Source organism: Rousettus aegyptiacus, unplaced genomic scaffold (assembly GCF_014176215.1).
Source record: "Rousettus aegyptiacus isolate mRouAeg1 unplaced genomic scaffold, mRouAeg1.p scaffold_m13_p_13, whole genome shotgun sequence".
Taxonomy (NCBI): domain Eukaryota; kingdom Metazoa; phylum Chordata; class Mammalia; order Chiroptera; family Pteropodidae; genus Rousettus; species Rousettus aegyptiacus.
Genome location: NW_023416288.1, coordinates 32483583 through 32496262, shown reverse-complemented (window position 1 = coordinate 32496262; position 12680 = coordinate 32483583). Strand labels below are relative to the sequence as shown.

The window sequence follows — 12680 nt, the reverse complement described above, 5'->3', positions numbered from 1 at the left end:
TGCCATAATGAATTCCTACGAACTGGGAGGATTAAAACAAAAGAAATTTATTCTCACAATTTTGGAGGCTACTAGGCTGAAATCAAGGTGCTGGCAAGCCTCTCTCCTAGCTTCTGGTGACTGCCAGCCCTCCCTGGTATTCCTTGGTTTGTTTTGTAGATGCATCATGCTGTGGTCATGCTGTGTTTTCTCTGTGTCTCTCTGTCCAAATTTCCCTCCTTTTAAAAGGATGCCAGTCGTTGGATTAGAGGCATATTCACAGGTATTGGTGGAAATGGATTTTTAAAGGACTCAGTACAGAGGGTTAACTAAGACGGGAAGTGATCAGGGATTGCTCTCTAGAGGGTAAGAAGATCTAAAATGTATTCTACTTTAAAGGTGGTTACAAAGGAATTAGCTGGGAGTGGATGAGAGATGGGATTGGAGAGCAATCTGTGATATTATTCTTGAACCATATTAAATTGCATGGATTTTTCCTCCCCTAAGGACCATGGGGAACATCAAGGGTTTTAAATTAAAAATTCACATACTGTCATGGGTTTTCGTTGTATTCATGGCTGAACATTAATTTTGAATTGGCCTGTCTGTGTTTCTTCTTTTGAGGAAATTATCAGGTTATGAATGTTACAACTCATGTTAGAAACTGGCGCTCAAATTTCCAGCCTCCCTGCTAGGATATCGAGAGCTGACCATGGCTTGGCCTCTCGAATACATCCATCAAACAGTTTGATTCAGTTGTCAGCAATAATGGAGACATAGGGTTGCCACGTGGATAGCAAGTAAATAGATACATGTTTTGAAGTGATCAAGTAGAAGCCGCAAGAGCATACAGTTTCCATAGCATGTATGTGATGAGTTGTAGACAGGATTCTGGAAATCTCTGCAGTTGAAAATGCAAGCTGCAGGAGGAGGAGGAGTTTGAAGATTAGGAAATTGAGGGTTTTTGTTTTCGTTTTTGTTTTTTTTTTGCACCATCTTTAAAACCCCAAGTGAAATTGGTTGGGGAGTAAATAGAGCCTCTGAGGTGAGCTTGCTGTTTTATAGACTTGATTTCCTAAAAAGTTTTCATATAACAAAATTGTCTTCCTCTAACTATAACTTTTCCTTGACGATCGATAGACCTTTGTTACTTATTAAAACTTTAAAATTACGTGAGCATGCCCACGTCTGGTCCCAGTTCTTCATAGTAAGTGCTATCCAAGCTGGTACTCAAATATTTTCTGTAACAGGATGAAGCAGTATATGTTACAAGCTAAGGGGTAGAATCTGGGTGAAAAGCTTGCTCAATAGAATTTTGGACTAAAAGCAGTACTCAGGGGCTTAATTAGCAGTTTTTAAGTATACCAAATCCATGGCTGGGCTCCAAGTAATGCCTTGATCTTGAATACACAACCACCAGAGACTGAGAACAGTGGGTGGGGTGGGGAAGCCCTGGGGTTTGCCTTAAGACCCTCCTTCCTCACCCAACCAATAAATTCCAGAATGGGGAAAATTCCAGGGACTTTTGTCCCTAGCTTGGCAATGCTGTGATGATTTGTCCACTTTACTGTTCAAAAGTAACTAAACTTCTTATGACATACATATCATAGGAAACAAACAGCAACAGAGGGAGGGATTCTGTTTGACTTTTGTGGCTAGTCCATTGTCTTCTGGCACCTTGACCTTGTCTTCACAGTGTTCAGGTCCAATACAATGGGCGGGTGTGGTAAGCATCTTTCCTTCCTCTGTCTAGTCCCCAAATAACTCATGCATTTAAGCCTTTTCCTCTTTGTCCAACTGTTTATCCAGTGAGAGCCTTCAGCATAGGGAAAGAGCACTTTATTGTCTTGGCATTACTTTTTTTTTTTTTTTTTTTTGAAAACAATTTAAAGGCAAGTATAATTCAGTTTGATGTTCTTTTTTTTTTTTTCTTGCATGTAAAATGTTCATTGTAAAAACAGTTGGAAAGCAACTAGGAAAGAAGGAAAATCTTTCAATGGCAGTATTGTTACGTGACTCGTAGTTCAATCTAGTCTGATGGGCATTTTTCAACATGGTTGCCATGTTGTATTAGTTTATATTCTGTTATGTCTTCAACATTTTTTTCTCTTTTAAAAAATTGAGTTATAATTCACATACAATAAAATTCACCTCTTGAAAGCATGTAGTTCAGTGTTTTTTAGTATGTTCCGAAGGTTGGAACCATGACCACTGTGTAATTCTGGAACATTTTTGTTATCCAAAAAGTAACCCCATAGCCATTAACGATCGTTGTTCTTCTTCCCTTCCAGCCTCTTCCCAGCCCCTGGCAACCACTAATCTACTTTCTGTCTCTATGGATTTGCCTCTTCTGGACAGTCCATATAAACAAAATTATAAAATATGTGGCCTCTTTCACGTAGCATAATATTTTCAAGTTTCATCCGCATTGTAGTATGTATGTCATTCTTTTTTATGGCTGGATAATATTCCAGTGTATGCATATGTCACATATTGTTTATCCAGTGTTTATATTTCATTATAAGGACCCATAGAACCCAGTAGAATGACTAATGCACATCTGAAGGAGTGATTCTTATGGGAAATATTTTTTATCGACGTTGACTTTGAAACTAACTTTTTTCTTTTCCATTTCCCTTTGTTTTTAAAATAAACTTTAAATAAGGACAGTGGGTAAAATGCCAGCATCTTGGACAGTCTGCCATCACTTGGATGTTTTTCACTTCATTTAGATAAATTACTTCTTAATTAGTGCCTTTACCCAGGGTTAGGTTTGAATTGTAATTAGGCTTCTGAACTGCTGTCTTCCCCCCTTTCCTCTAGTAATTTGTAGCTGTTTAGAACGAGAATCTCTGTCTTTCTGCAAAGGAGTAAGTTAGTGAGTTATTGGGACTGGTGTTTGCATCTAGGGCTCCTTGGTCTTTGAATTTTTGGTTTAGGGGCTGAAGCCTGGAAGGAAGATCAGGCAGTCACTGCTCTCCCAGTGCTATGCTTGCCTGAGACCTATGGCATGTTGCGGGCAGGCCACAAAAGGCTTAAGGGTCACGGTTTGGGGGATGTTGTAACTGAAGGGACTGAAGAAAAGACAGCAGATTAATAGCTGGAACTATGGAATGCCAAGTGGCAGTTAAAAAGAATAAGCTATGTTCATATTTACCAACATGGATTGGTCACCAAGAAGGCAAATTAGGGAGAAAAGGAAGATGAGTAATGCCATATGAAGTTACTTAAAATCTGCCTCAGTTTATTCATCTGCAAAAATGGCCACATTAGGAGTAAAAAAGAAAGTATGTGTAAGATGTTTAGAGCAGTAATGCATTAGTTTTACAAAAATTAAACAAAATATTCATCTTCTGTGGGTGGATGTGTGAACATATAAGCATACACATACTTTTTTTAAAAAAATGAGCAACAGTTCACATATTTATAAAATTTACCATTTTAAAGTGTGCAGTTCAGTGGGTCTTGTATATTGATAGGTTGTACAGCCATTGCTACTAATTCCAGAACATTTGCGTCATCCCCGAAAGAATCCCCCCACCTGTTAGTGCTCAGCATTCCGCCTCCCTCCGCCCTGGCAACCACTAATCTCTCTGCTTTCTATTTCTTTGGGTTTATCTATTCTGTCTGATAAATGGAACCATACAATATTGCACATTTATGTCTGGCTTATTTCCCTTAATATAATGTTTTTAAGGTTCATCCACCCTGCAGTATGTATCAATACTTCATTTTTTCTTGCCGCTGAATAACATTCCATTGTATGCGTATACTACATTTTGTTTATCCATTTGGGTTTCTTCTACCTTTTGGTGGTTGTGAATAATGCTGCTATGAACATAGGTTTTCAGAGATCTCTTCAAGTCTCTGCTTTCAGTTCTTCTGGGTAGATACCCAGAGGTGGAATTACTGGATCATGTGGTAATTCTATTTTTAATTTTTTAAAGGAACTGCCATATTGTTTTCCACAGAGGCAGCACTGTTTTACACTTTTCCCAGTAGTGTGTGAGGATTCTAATTTTTCCACATCCTTGCCAAGACCTGTTTCCTTTTTTTTTTTAAATTATAGCCACTCTAGTGGATATAAAGCATTATTTCTTTGTGGTTTTGACATGCATTTTCTTAATAACTAATGATGTTGAGCATCTTTTCATAGTTCTAAAAACATTTGGAGACACCCACCAAACTGACAATGGTTTCTTTTAGGGTTTGGGGAAGTAACTAGTTTGGAGTCAAAAGGAACCCTAAGTTTATATTATTTGGAGTGTTTTTTATAGGTATTTCTGTGAGTAAAATACAGAACAGGTTAATGTTGTTTAATACCTTCATCTGGTTTGAGGCATATAGAAATACAACATTTAGCACTTGGAACATGAGAGATGATATATTTTTTGCCTATCAAAGAATGATTTTGATCTTCCAGCGAAATAAGGATTGCACTGGTCTGTCTCTATCATTATATTTCATTTTAATTATATGGGGAAATGAGGCAACTTAGTTGACCAAGTGGTTAAGAGTGTGGGCTCTGGAATCTGACAGCTGGGCCTTAAATCATTTCTCTATCACTTAACTATCCAAATTCAAATAGTGTTAACTTCCCCATGCTGTAATTTACCCTTCTATAAAATGGAATGTTACCTCATGGGATCGTGTGGATTAACTGAGCTAAAATAGGTAAAACATTTGGGACAGTGCTGCTACTAGAAAGCAGCCAAAAGTATCGCCCATAATTCACTCCTGAAAGGCCAGTGCAGTAGGAGAGGCGAGAGTGGCATTAGATGATGAGTGGGTCACACAGGGCCTTCAGGGCTCTCGTTAGGGATTTTGGACCCTATCCCATATCCAATGGGAAGCTCTTAGAGTTTACAGTAGTGTGCGAGTCGATTAGCTCAGCTTTTAAAAAGCAGTCTAGTCCAGTGCTGTCCAGTAGAAAGATAATGCAGACCACTTTGTGGCTACTTGGCAGCCATGTAAAAAAAGTGAAAATTAATTTCAATATTTTGCTAACCCCAATATATCTAAAATGTTATAATTTTAACATGTAATCAATATTTTTAAACTCAAGGTTTTTTTTTTTTTTAACTGAATCTTCTAAATCCAGTATATATTTTATGGATTACCAACATTTCAAGTGCCCATTGTCGCCAGGGACTATCATACTTGAACAGTATCTGACTAGCTGTTATGAGAACAAGCCATTGCAAGCATAAGTGAATACGGGCACATAGCTTAGGAGCATGTTGAGGTAGTCCAGAGAGAGGTAATGGAGGCTCGGTCTAGTGCGGTGGCTGAAGAGAGAGCAACTGGTAGGTCCATAGCAGTGTGTAGGAAGTAGCAATGTGTAGGTGGACTTTTAATAATGAGTTTCAGGAAAATGAAGGTAAAATTAGCAAGGTTGAATGCAGGGTTTCCAACATCCATATATGGCAGCCAGAGTTACTTGTGATACACCTGACAAATAATCGCATCACTATGGTTAATAATCACTAGTCTAGTGGGAGAAGAAAGATCAGTGCAGAGATTATAAAACGACATTGCTTTTATTTCCAGGATTAGGTAAGCTCAGGCGCTATGGAAACAGGGTGCTTTATCCAGTCTTGAGAGTGTGACTAGCACACAGGTGTGGGGAAGCATTTAAAGGATGATGGCAGAAGTCAGATGTACCAGAAACACTGATGACCTCCTACACCATGTTGTATTTTGGACAGTTTATCAGCATTTCGAAGTCACTGAAGAATGGGAACTTCTAGCAGGAGAATAGTCATGGGGTGGTGGGCTGGAGGCAAGGGTGCTGAATAGACCTTCAGTTCAGATAGTTCAGAGGTGATAGGACCAGAGCAGTGGTTATAAAGAATACATAATCAGAAGGTTTCCCTGCAGAGCATGAATTACTCCCTGCCCAAAGGGATCAGCTGAAATACAGCTATTTTTGTGGGGAGTGGAGGTGGGGCAGCTATGGCAGAGAAATCTAATCTGATCACGTGCGAGTTACAAAAATAGGTTTTCAACCATCTTTATTTCAGTGTTCTGTGTATGAATAAATTAGGCAATAGTTCGAAGGGGGCGTCAAGCAACTTGATGATGATGATGATGCTTTCATGAGTGCATATATAATGGCAAAACTTTTTTATGCAGTTTATTGTACTTCCGTAATACTTCAATGGTTTTAAAATAATTAGGCCGTTAGCTAGTATTATTGATCTTAGTTATTTTTAACAGTTTTATGGAGCTATAGTTCATATACCATAGCATTCACCCATTTAAAGGGTACAGTTCAGTTGTTTTTAGTGTTCCACTTAAAAACCATCACCTATCCAACCATCACCAGTCAATTTTAGAACATTTTCATCACCTCAGAAGGAAATCTTAGCTATCACCCTCCATGCTCCGGCCCTATGCATCCACTGACTTACTTTCTCTTTGTATAGCGTTCCCTATTTTGGACATTTCATATGAACGGAATCCTGTAATATGTAATCTTTTGTGACTAGTTTCTTTCATTTAGCATAATGTTTTCCAGGTTCATCTGTGTTGTAGTGTATATCAATACTTCATTCCTTTTTATGGCCAAATACTATTCCACTGTATGGCTATACCACATTTTGTTTATGCATTGATTAGGTGATGGGCAGTGAGATTGTTTTTCCTTCAGGCTCTTATGAATGATCTAATTCTTTACTGTTATGTTAAAGAAAGTGATTATCTTTGTATTTATCATGTGATTCTTTCTTTGCTGTTTCCACATCTGGATGAACATTTTTTTTTTAAGTGCTGAAGATTCGAGATTTTTTTTTAAGTCTTAAATATATTCAAAAAGGGAATTCCGCCAAGACATTTTCTCTGAGGCTTTAATTTGCTTTGAACCCTTTCCCTTCCAGTTGGAATTTAAACTTATCTAAGCCTAGAGAAATGTTTTCTTTCTGGCTTGAGTAAAATAATTTCATTTAGGAATGAGAATTTTGGTCTGTTAAGAGATTATGAAAATGTCGAAAGTATGCACTGACAGTATTTTGTTTGTTTGTTTGTTTTTACCTTTAAAACAAGGCTGTTTGAAAGAAACATTTGTGGTTGCAATAGACCAGAGAGGTAGAAACTGAGAGGAGACAAGAGCCTGGGGGCGGGTGGTTTATGTGACAGATAACAGGAACATTTGTCTCACCCTCCGGGTTACTGCTGGATGAGTCAAAAGGGTAGAACTTATCAACAGCAAGTGTATTTACTCTTGGAGAGTTCCTGGGTTGAAGTGATATGATACAGTTGAGCAGTCTTACTTGACAAAACAAATTCAAAGAAACACCTTCCAAATAGGTTAAAGGAAAACTGATTACTTAGTATTGCTCAATCATTTGGAGTTTGGAAACGCTTCTGGGACTTAGGAATCTGATTGGGCTATTGACAGCCCTTCACCGCCATCTCTCAGTTATGATTCCCCCCAACCTTGTGCATAAAACTTTGAAGACCTCAAAGACTCATTGAAATTCATCTGCGGTGTCTAGGTAAAACCCCTTACGTTGTGTGGTTAACTTGTTCTCAGCTAGGTACCAAGATCCATGCTGGACCTCTTTTTCTTTTAAGAATTATAGTTGTGTCTACAGCCATGCCACCTTAAACAAGCCCGATCCCATCCGATCTCGGAAGCTAAGCAGGGTCAGGCCTGGTTAGTACTTGGATGGAAGACCACCTAGGAATACTGAGTACTGCATGCTTAAAAAAATAAGGGATTGTAAACTGATGAGGCCCTTGCAATCTGTGAGGCCAATCAAGGGTTGCCTCACTTAAAAAAAATTATAATTTTTTTGTTTGTTTGTTTTAGAGTCAGGTTTACTGAGGTATAATTTACAATTAAATTCACCATTTTTAGTGGATGTAATGTAATTTCTAATTACTTTTCCAGAGATTTTATACACAGGATCGTTGATAATCAGTAGCATTTATTATTACTTAGGCATAACTCTACAAGCAATTTTGTTTTGAACACATTCAACTTTATATAATATATGCAGTAAAAAATTTTATGTACATTTCCTCGATTTTTTTAAGTTAAAAAATTTACTCGTATAATTTGGCTGTGTGTATATATATGTATGTATGTATATATTTACATATAAATATGTGTGTCTTTCTGTATACATAACTGCACATATAATTTATATATCACTTTGCCAGTGGGCCTTTTGGAGAACATTACTTTCATTAGCATTACTATTGCAGGTTTCCTCCACATTGTTTATAAATCACGGGTATTTAACTTTTGGAGTGTTTTCTTTGTAGCAGCAAAATTTAAGGTGATATCAGCTAAACTATGTGGCGAGTAAATGTATTTAATTATTGAACAAATTGCTTTTAGGAAGAATTAAGAATGATGTTTATTTACATCAACATATTAAATTGACAGTTATCCTCTACTTGCTGTACCCTTCCTCCACCTCCAGCCCCTCGAGACAGGCAAGCTGCACTAAAGCTCGAGGGTTAGAGTGACTTTCCATTTGAGAGCTAAATTTTAAATGATAGCCGTACCTTTCCTGCTGCTTTTATTACTGAAGATGAAATGAATTAAAGCGCCTTGTTGGAATTCTGTTAATTTACATGGGAAACGTTTTTTGGTATTGAAAAATTTTGATCATAAAACTATAAGTAGGTTGCTTTTTTAAAAAAAAAAAAACTTGAGGCGTCACATGTTGCATATTACCTATTTGAATGGCATTATAGGATGTTTTCTATTTTGGGCCTTTATAAGATATGTCTATGATCAACATTATGCGCCTGGCAAATTCACCTCTAAAACAGGTGAGCACTTTTGAAAAGGGGTACTGTTCCTAAGAAGCTACACTAGAATTTCCTCCTGAGAAGTGTTCACTTCACTTATGAACTATTTAAACATCGTTTTGTGCCTGTATATATTAGATGCTAGGAATAGTACAGCGAACAAAAAATTTCCATTTGCATGGATCATACATTCTAGTGGCCGAGACAAATGAAAGTTTATGTAATCAGTTAAGTGCTATGAATTAAAAATTAAGCTTTATGATTTAACAGTAGCTATAGTTAGAGACAAAGATTAGTGTGCTGCTATTAATAGGCCTCACTCAAAGGAAATTCATGTCAAATCTTCACTGTGAAAATACTTAACAAATACGTTCACAAAGAGGTATTAACCTTACTTAAAATAGATACAAAAAAAACTTTTCCCAGACAAACCTTGCTATAGATTTCAATTTGGAATCAGTAGATAAAAATAAAAGCCTGAAAGATACCACGTAAGATAAACATTTTTTTAGAAGGAATTGATTAAAGTTTAGTAGGAAATTATCATAAAAATTTCTTTAGTGTGTTTCTTAATGGTTTACTGTGTTCTGGAGGCCAGAAAACATTCTCAAGGGACTGTCCTTCACATTTTACAATTAAATTGATGAACAAGTAAGTGGTTCACTATAAATTAATAGACACTTGTTACAGTGCTTGGAAGCTAAGGACAGTTGAATTCGGTTTATGCCTATGAGACATACATCTGTAGTTTATACTAAAATAAAATTCAATTACTCTTTTAATGGCCTCTCATTAGAATAACATGTATAGTATAATAATGCAGCTATGGGAAAGATAGTAAAAACATGGGCTCAAATTGTATATTTTCTAACCCAGGGTAGATTTAGAAATGATCACTTCTTTTTTACACTTTTTACTGTCTATTACTATACCACTTAGGTTACTGTTTAAAGATTCCAGATAGAATATCAACTACGTTCTTCATTTTGCTAGCCTGCCTTGAGAGTACTCTGTTCTGATACACCCACTATAGCAGTAAAAGGAAGTTCTTTGAAAAGGAACATCTTAAAGATAAAACTTAACTTGGGCCCTTGTCTCGTGACTTTTGTACACAAGGAGGAAGTGAGATGGTGTGTTGGTGTATGTATGGGAAATATGTGCTGCTTTGTCCTGCAGCCTCAGGAACCAGGTCGCTGTGGCTTTGAACACTTCCCAAACTGCCTTACTTCTTGGCTAGCCATAGGAAATGAGTTTACAGTCGAGGATCTTGGGATAGGCAGGGGAGAGAAGTCCACCGGGTGCTCTCTATGGTGCCCTTCCTGTGCTTCCGTAGTCCAAAACCCCAGTTAATTTGGGGGGCACTTTTGCATCACAGTTACTTTGTGATTTTCAAACATATTTCTGCCCTTGCTGATAACTTGGGAAACTGAAAATGTGTAATTTTCTCTCCCCCTCCTGATAGGTGCTGGATAGTTTACTAGTACAGTATGGAGTGGTGGAAAGCTGTGAGCAAGGTACATGTCTTCTCAATTGCTTTCAAATTTGTAAAAGGAAGGAAGTGAAAAGAAAACTAACTTTTTTTTCCTCTTCCTTTTTCTCTTCCTCTAGTGAACACTGACTCGGAAACGGCAGTCGTAAATGTTACCTATTCCAGTAAGGACCAGGCTAGACAGTAAGTAGTTCGAAACTTTTAAAAATCTATATGTAATAACTAGGTTAAGTATAGTGCTTATATTTTAGGCTGGTGGCTAGCAGAAATAAAACTTTATTTTGCAAAGTTTCACCCTGCAAATCTTTTAAAATTTGAATGTCTAGTAAGAATTTGCATTGGTTAAAGACATTGGTAAAAAAAAAAAAAAAAAAAGGTTTTTTTTTTTACATTTTCCATATTATCTTTAATGCCAATAATGGAGTGATAGCATATGAAGCTGAATTACATTCTGTTTGCAAAAAGCAATAGAATGGTGGGCCTGGTATGGTCAAATTACATAAAGACTATTTTGTTCTTATTGGTATGATACATATGTTATTGTTATTTTATCCAAAGCTGGTAAGTTGATAACAACAGTGTTAAATGTTAGGCTTTCTTGCTCATTGATTTTTCTAATGATTACTATTGGCATTTAGGAGTGTGAGGACATCGAACCAGTGTAATTTGCTTTTAGATTGGGGGACAAAAATATATTCCAGTGCAATTGGAAGGCAAAAGTTCACACACCAGAAAAACTCCCTTAGAAAAAGACAATTCTGTCGGCTCGGGAATGATCTAATGCACTGACTGAGCACTAGAGAGAGAAAACAAGGGTCCCACAAATATTGCTTTTGACAGATACTCTCAGAACACAAGCACGGAAAAATGGCATGCAGAGTGCCCAGCAGCACAGAGCTTAGTGTCAGCTGACCGTTGGAAGTCTTTACCACCTCCAGATACGGTACAGGCAGGAACAGACTGTTTATCCTCTGTGTGGGAAAGGCGAATGCCCAATCTGGCTGACCCTGAGCCCTAACGGGAGAGGTGAAACCAGCTTCAGGACTGCGACTTGAGCGAGGTTACCATAGGCAGTGCCTGCTCGTGGAGGAACTGTGAAAGGAAAGATAGGGCCGGGAAGGAGACGGAAGTTTGCATGACGCAAATGGAACTTTATTTTCTAAATTGGTAATGTTCATATGGTTCAAAATTTAAAGGTCCGAAGATGTATATAGTGCAAATCTTACTCCCAGTATTGTTCCCTGGCGTTCTTGAAGATAACCATGTGGAAGACAAATTTTGGGTATTTTCCCTCCTTTTTACACAAATGGTACCATAACATTTGAGTGTTCTGTACATATATTTTTATACTTGCATAGGGTTTGATTATATGGATATGGAATGACTTAGTCCCAAATTAGATGTTTAGGTCGTTTCAAGTCTTTCGCAGTTATAAACACTGTGGTGAATCTCTTTTTTGCATAGATCATTTTGCACGTGCGTGAGCATAGCTGTGGGTTACATTTCTAGATATAGATTTGCTGAGTCAAGATAACATGTGCCTTTTGTTAGATATTGGCAAGTTATCTTTCATAGAGCTTCAAGTTAAATTCCCATCAGTACTGCGTGAGAGAGTCTGAGGGCTTTATCAAACTTTGCCAATCTGGTAAGTGAAAAGTAGAATCCAATTGTGTTAATTTCATTTTTTGGACATCTTAAAAATTGTGATATGAGTTGTAAAACCGATTTTTTTTTTTTATTTTTTTTTTTACAAATGTTATTCCTCAACCATCTCGTGTAAGAGAAATAACAGGAAGATGTCAGGCTTTATCCCCCACTTTAGATCAGGGAGTGAAAGCGAGGACAGTGAGAACACGGGCTCCATTGATCGTACACGGTTTAGTCTTTACCAAGATCTGTGATGAACACTTGGTGGAGCCCATGGTGGTGGATGGAAAATATGGGATAACGTGGTGAACCCGGGAATATCTGGCGATTGTCAGAAGACTGGTCTAGTTGTCATATTTGAAAACGTCTATGAGGCTAGCTAGGTACAGGGGAGAAACGCCTAATTTAGAAGTCGTTCTGATCATATGAGAGAACGTATGTTGGAGACACAACCTACATAGTTTCGAAGAGACATAAACTGAACTTTAGTGGAGATGGGTTGCCTTTTAGTGCCCCCTGCATTCCAAAGCATTGAGAGCACAAGCACAGGAAGGGGAGACAGAGTTACTGCTGAAAATAATCCTAACCTGACAGCAAGCTGCATGCAGAGACGTTTTAATTCCAAAAGTACCTTGTGGTGGTTGCGAGACATTGGCGGGGCCCTATCGAGCCCAAGGAGGGAAGAAAAGACAGTTAGGAACTTCAGTAATCAGGTAACCTGTACAAATAGGGCATTTCAGTGAGGGGAATGGTTATCCTATCTCTTGTTCTGATAGTCCATCAGTTAACATTTATAGAT

The 12680-nt window shown here is 37.6% G+C and overlaps 1 protein-coding gene and 1 pseudogene across 4 annotated transcripts in view; both read left to right on the top strand.

Annotated features, from left to right (window-relative positions):
• The window catches only part of IGF2BP3 (insulin like growth factor 2 mRNA binding protein 3), a 111350-nt gene that overhangs the window by 56231 nt on the left and 42439 nt on the right, over nucleotides 1-12680 (top strand). For all 4 annotated transcript variants that reach the window (XM_016159573.2, XM_016159572.2, XM_036230407.1 and 1 more), the window contains exons 4-5: nucleotides 10208-10259; nucleotides 10354-10417. In XM_016159573.2, the coding sequence (XP_016015059.1) occupies nucleotides 10208-10259; nucleotides 10354-10417 (116 nt within the window). The remainder of the gene's footprint in view (nucleotides 1-10207; nucleotides 10260-10353; nucleotides 10418-12680) is intronic.
• On the top strand, nucleotides 7567-7685 carry LOC118611165 (annotated as a pseudogene).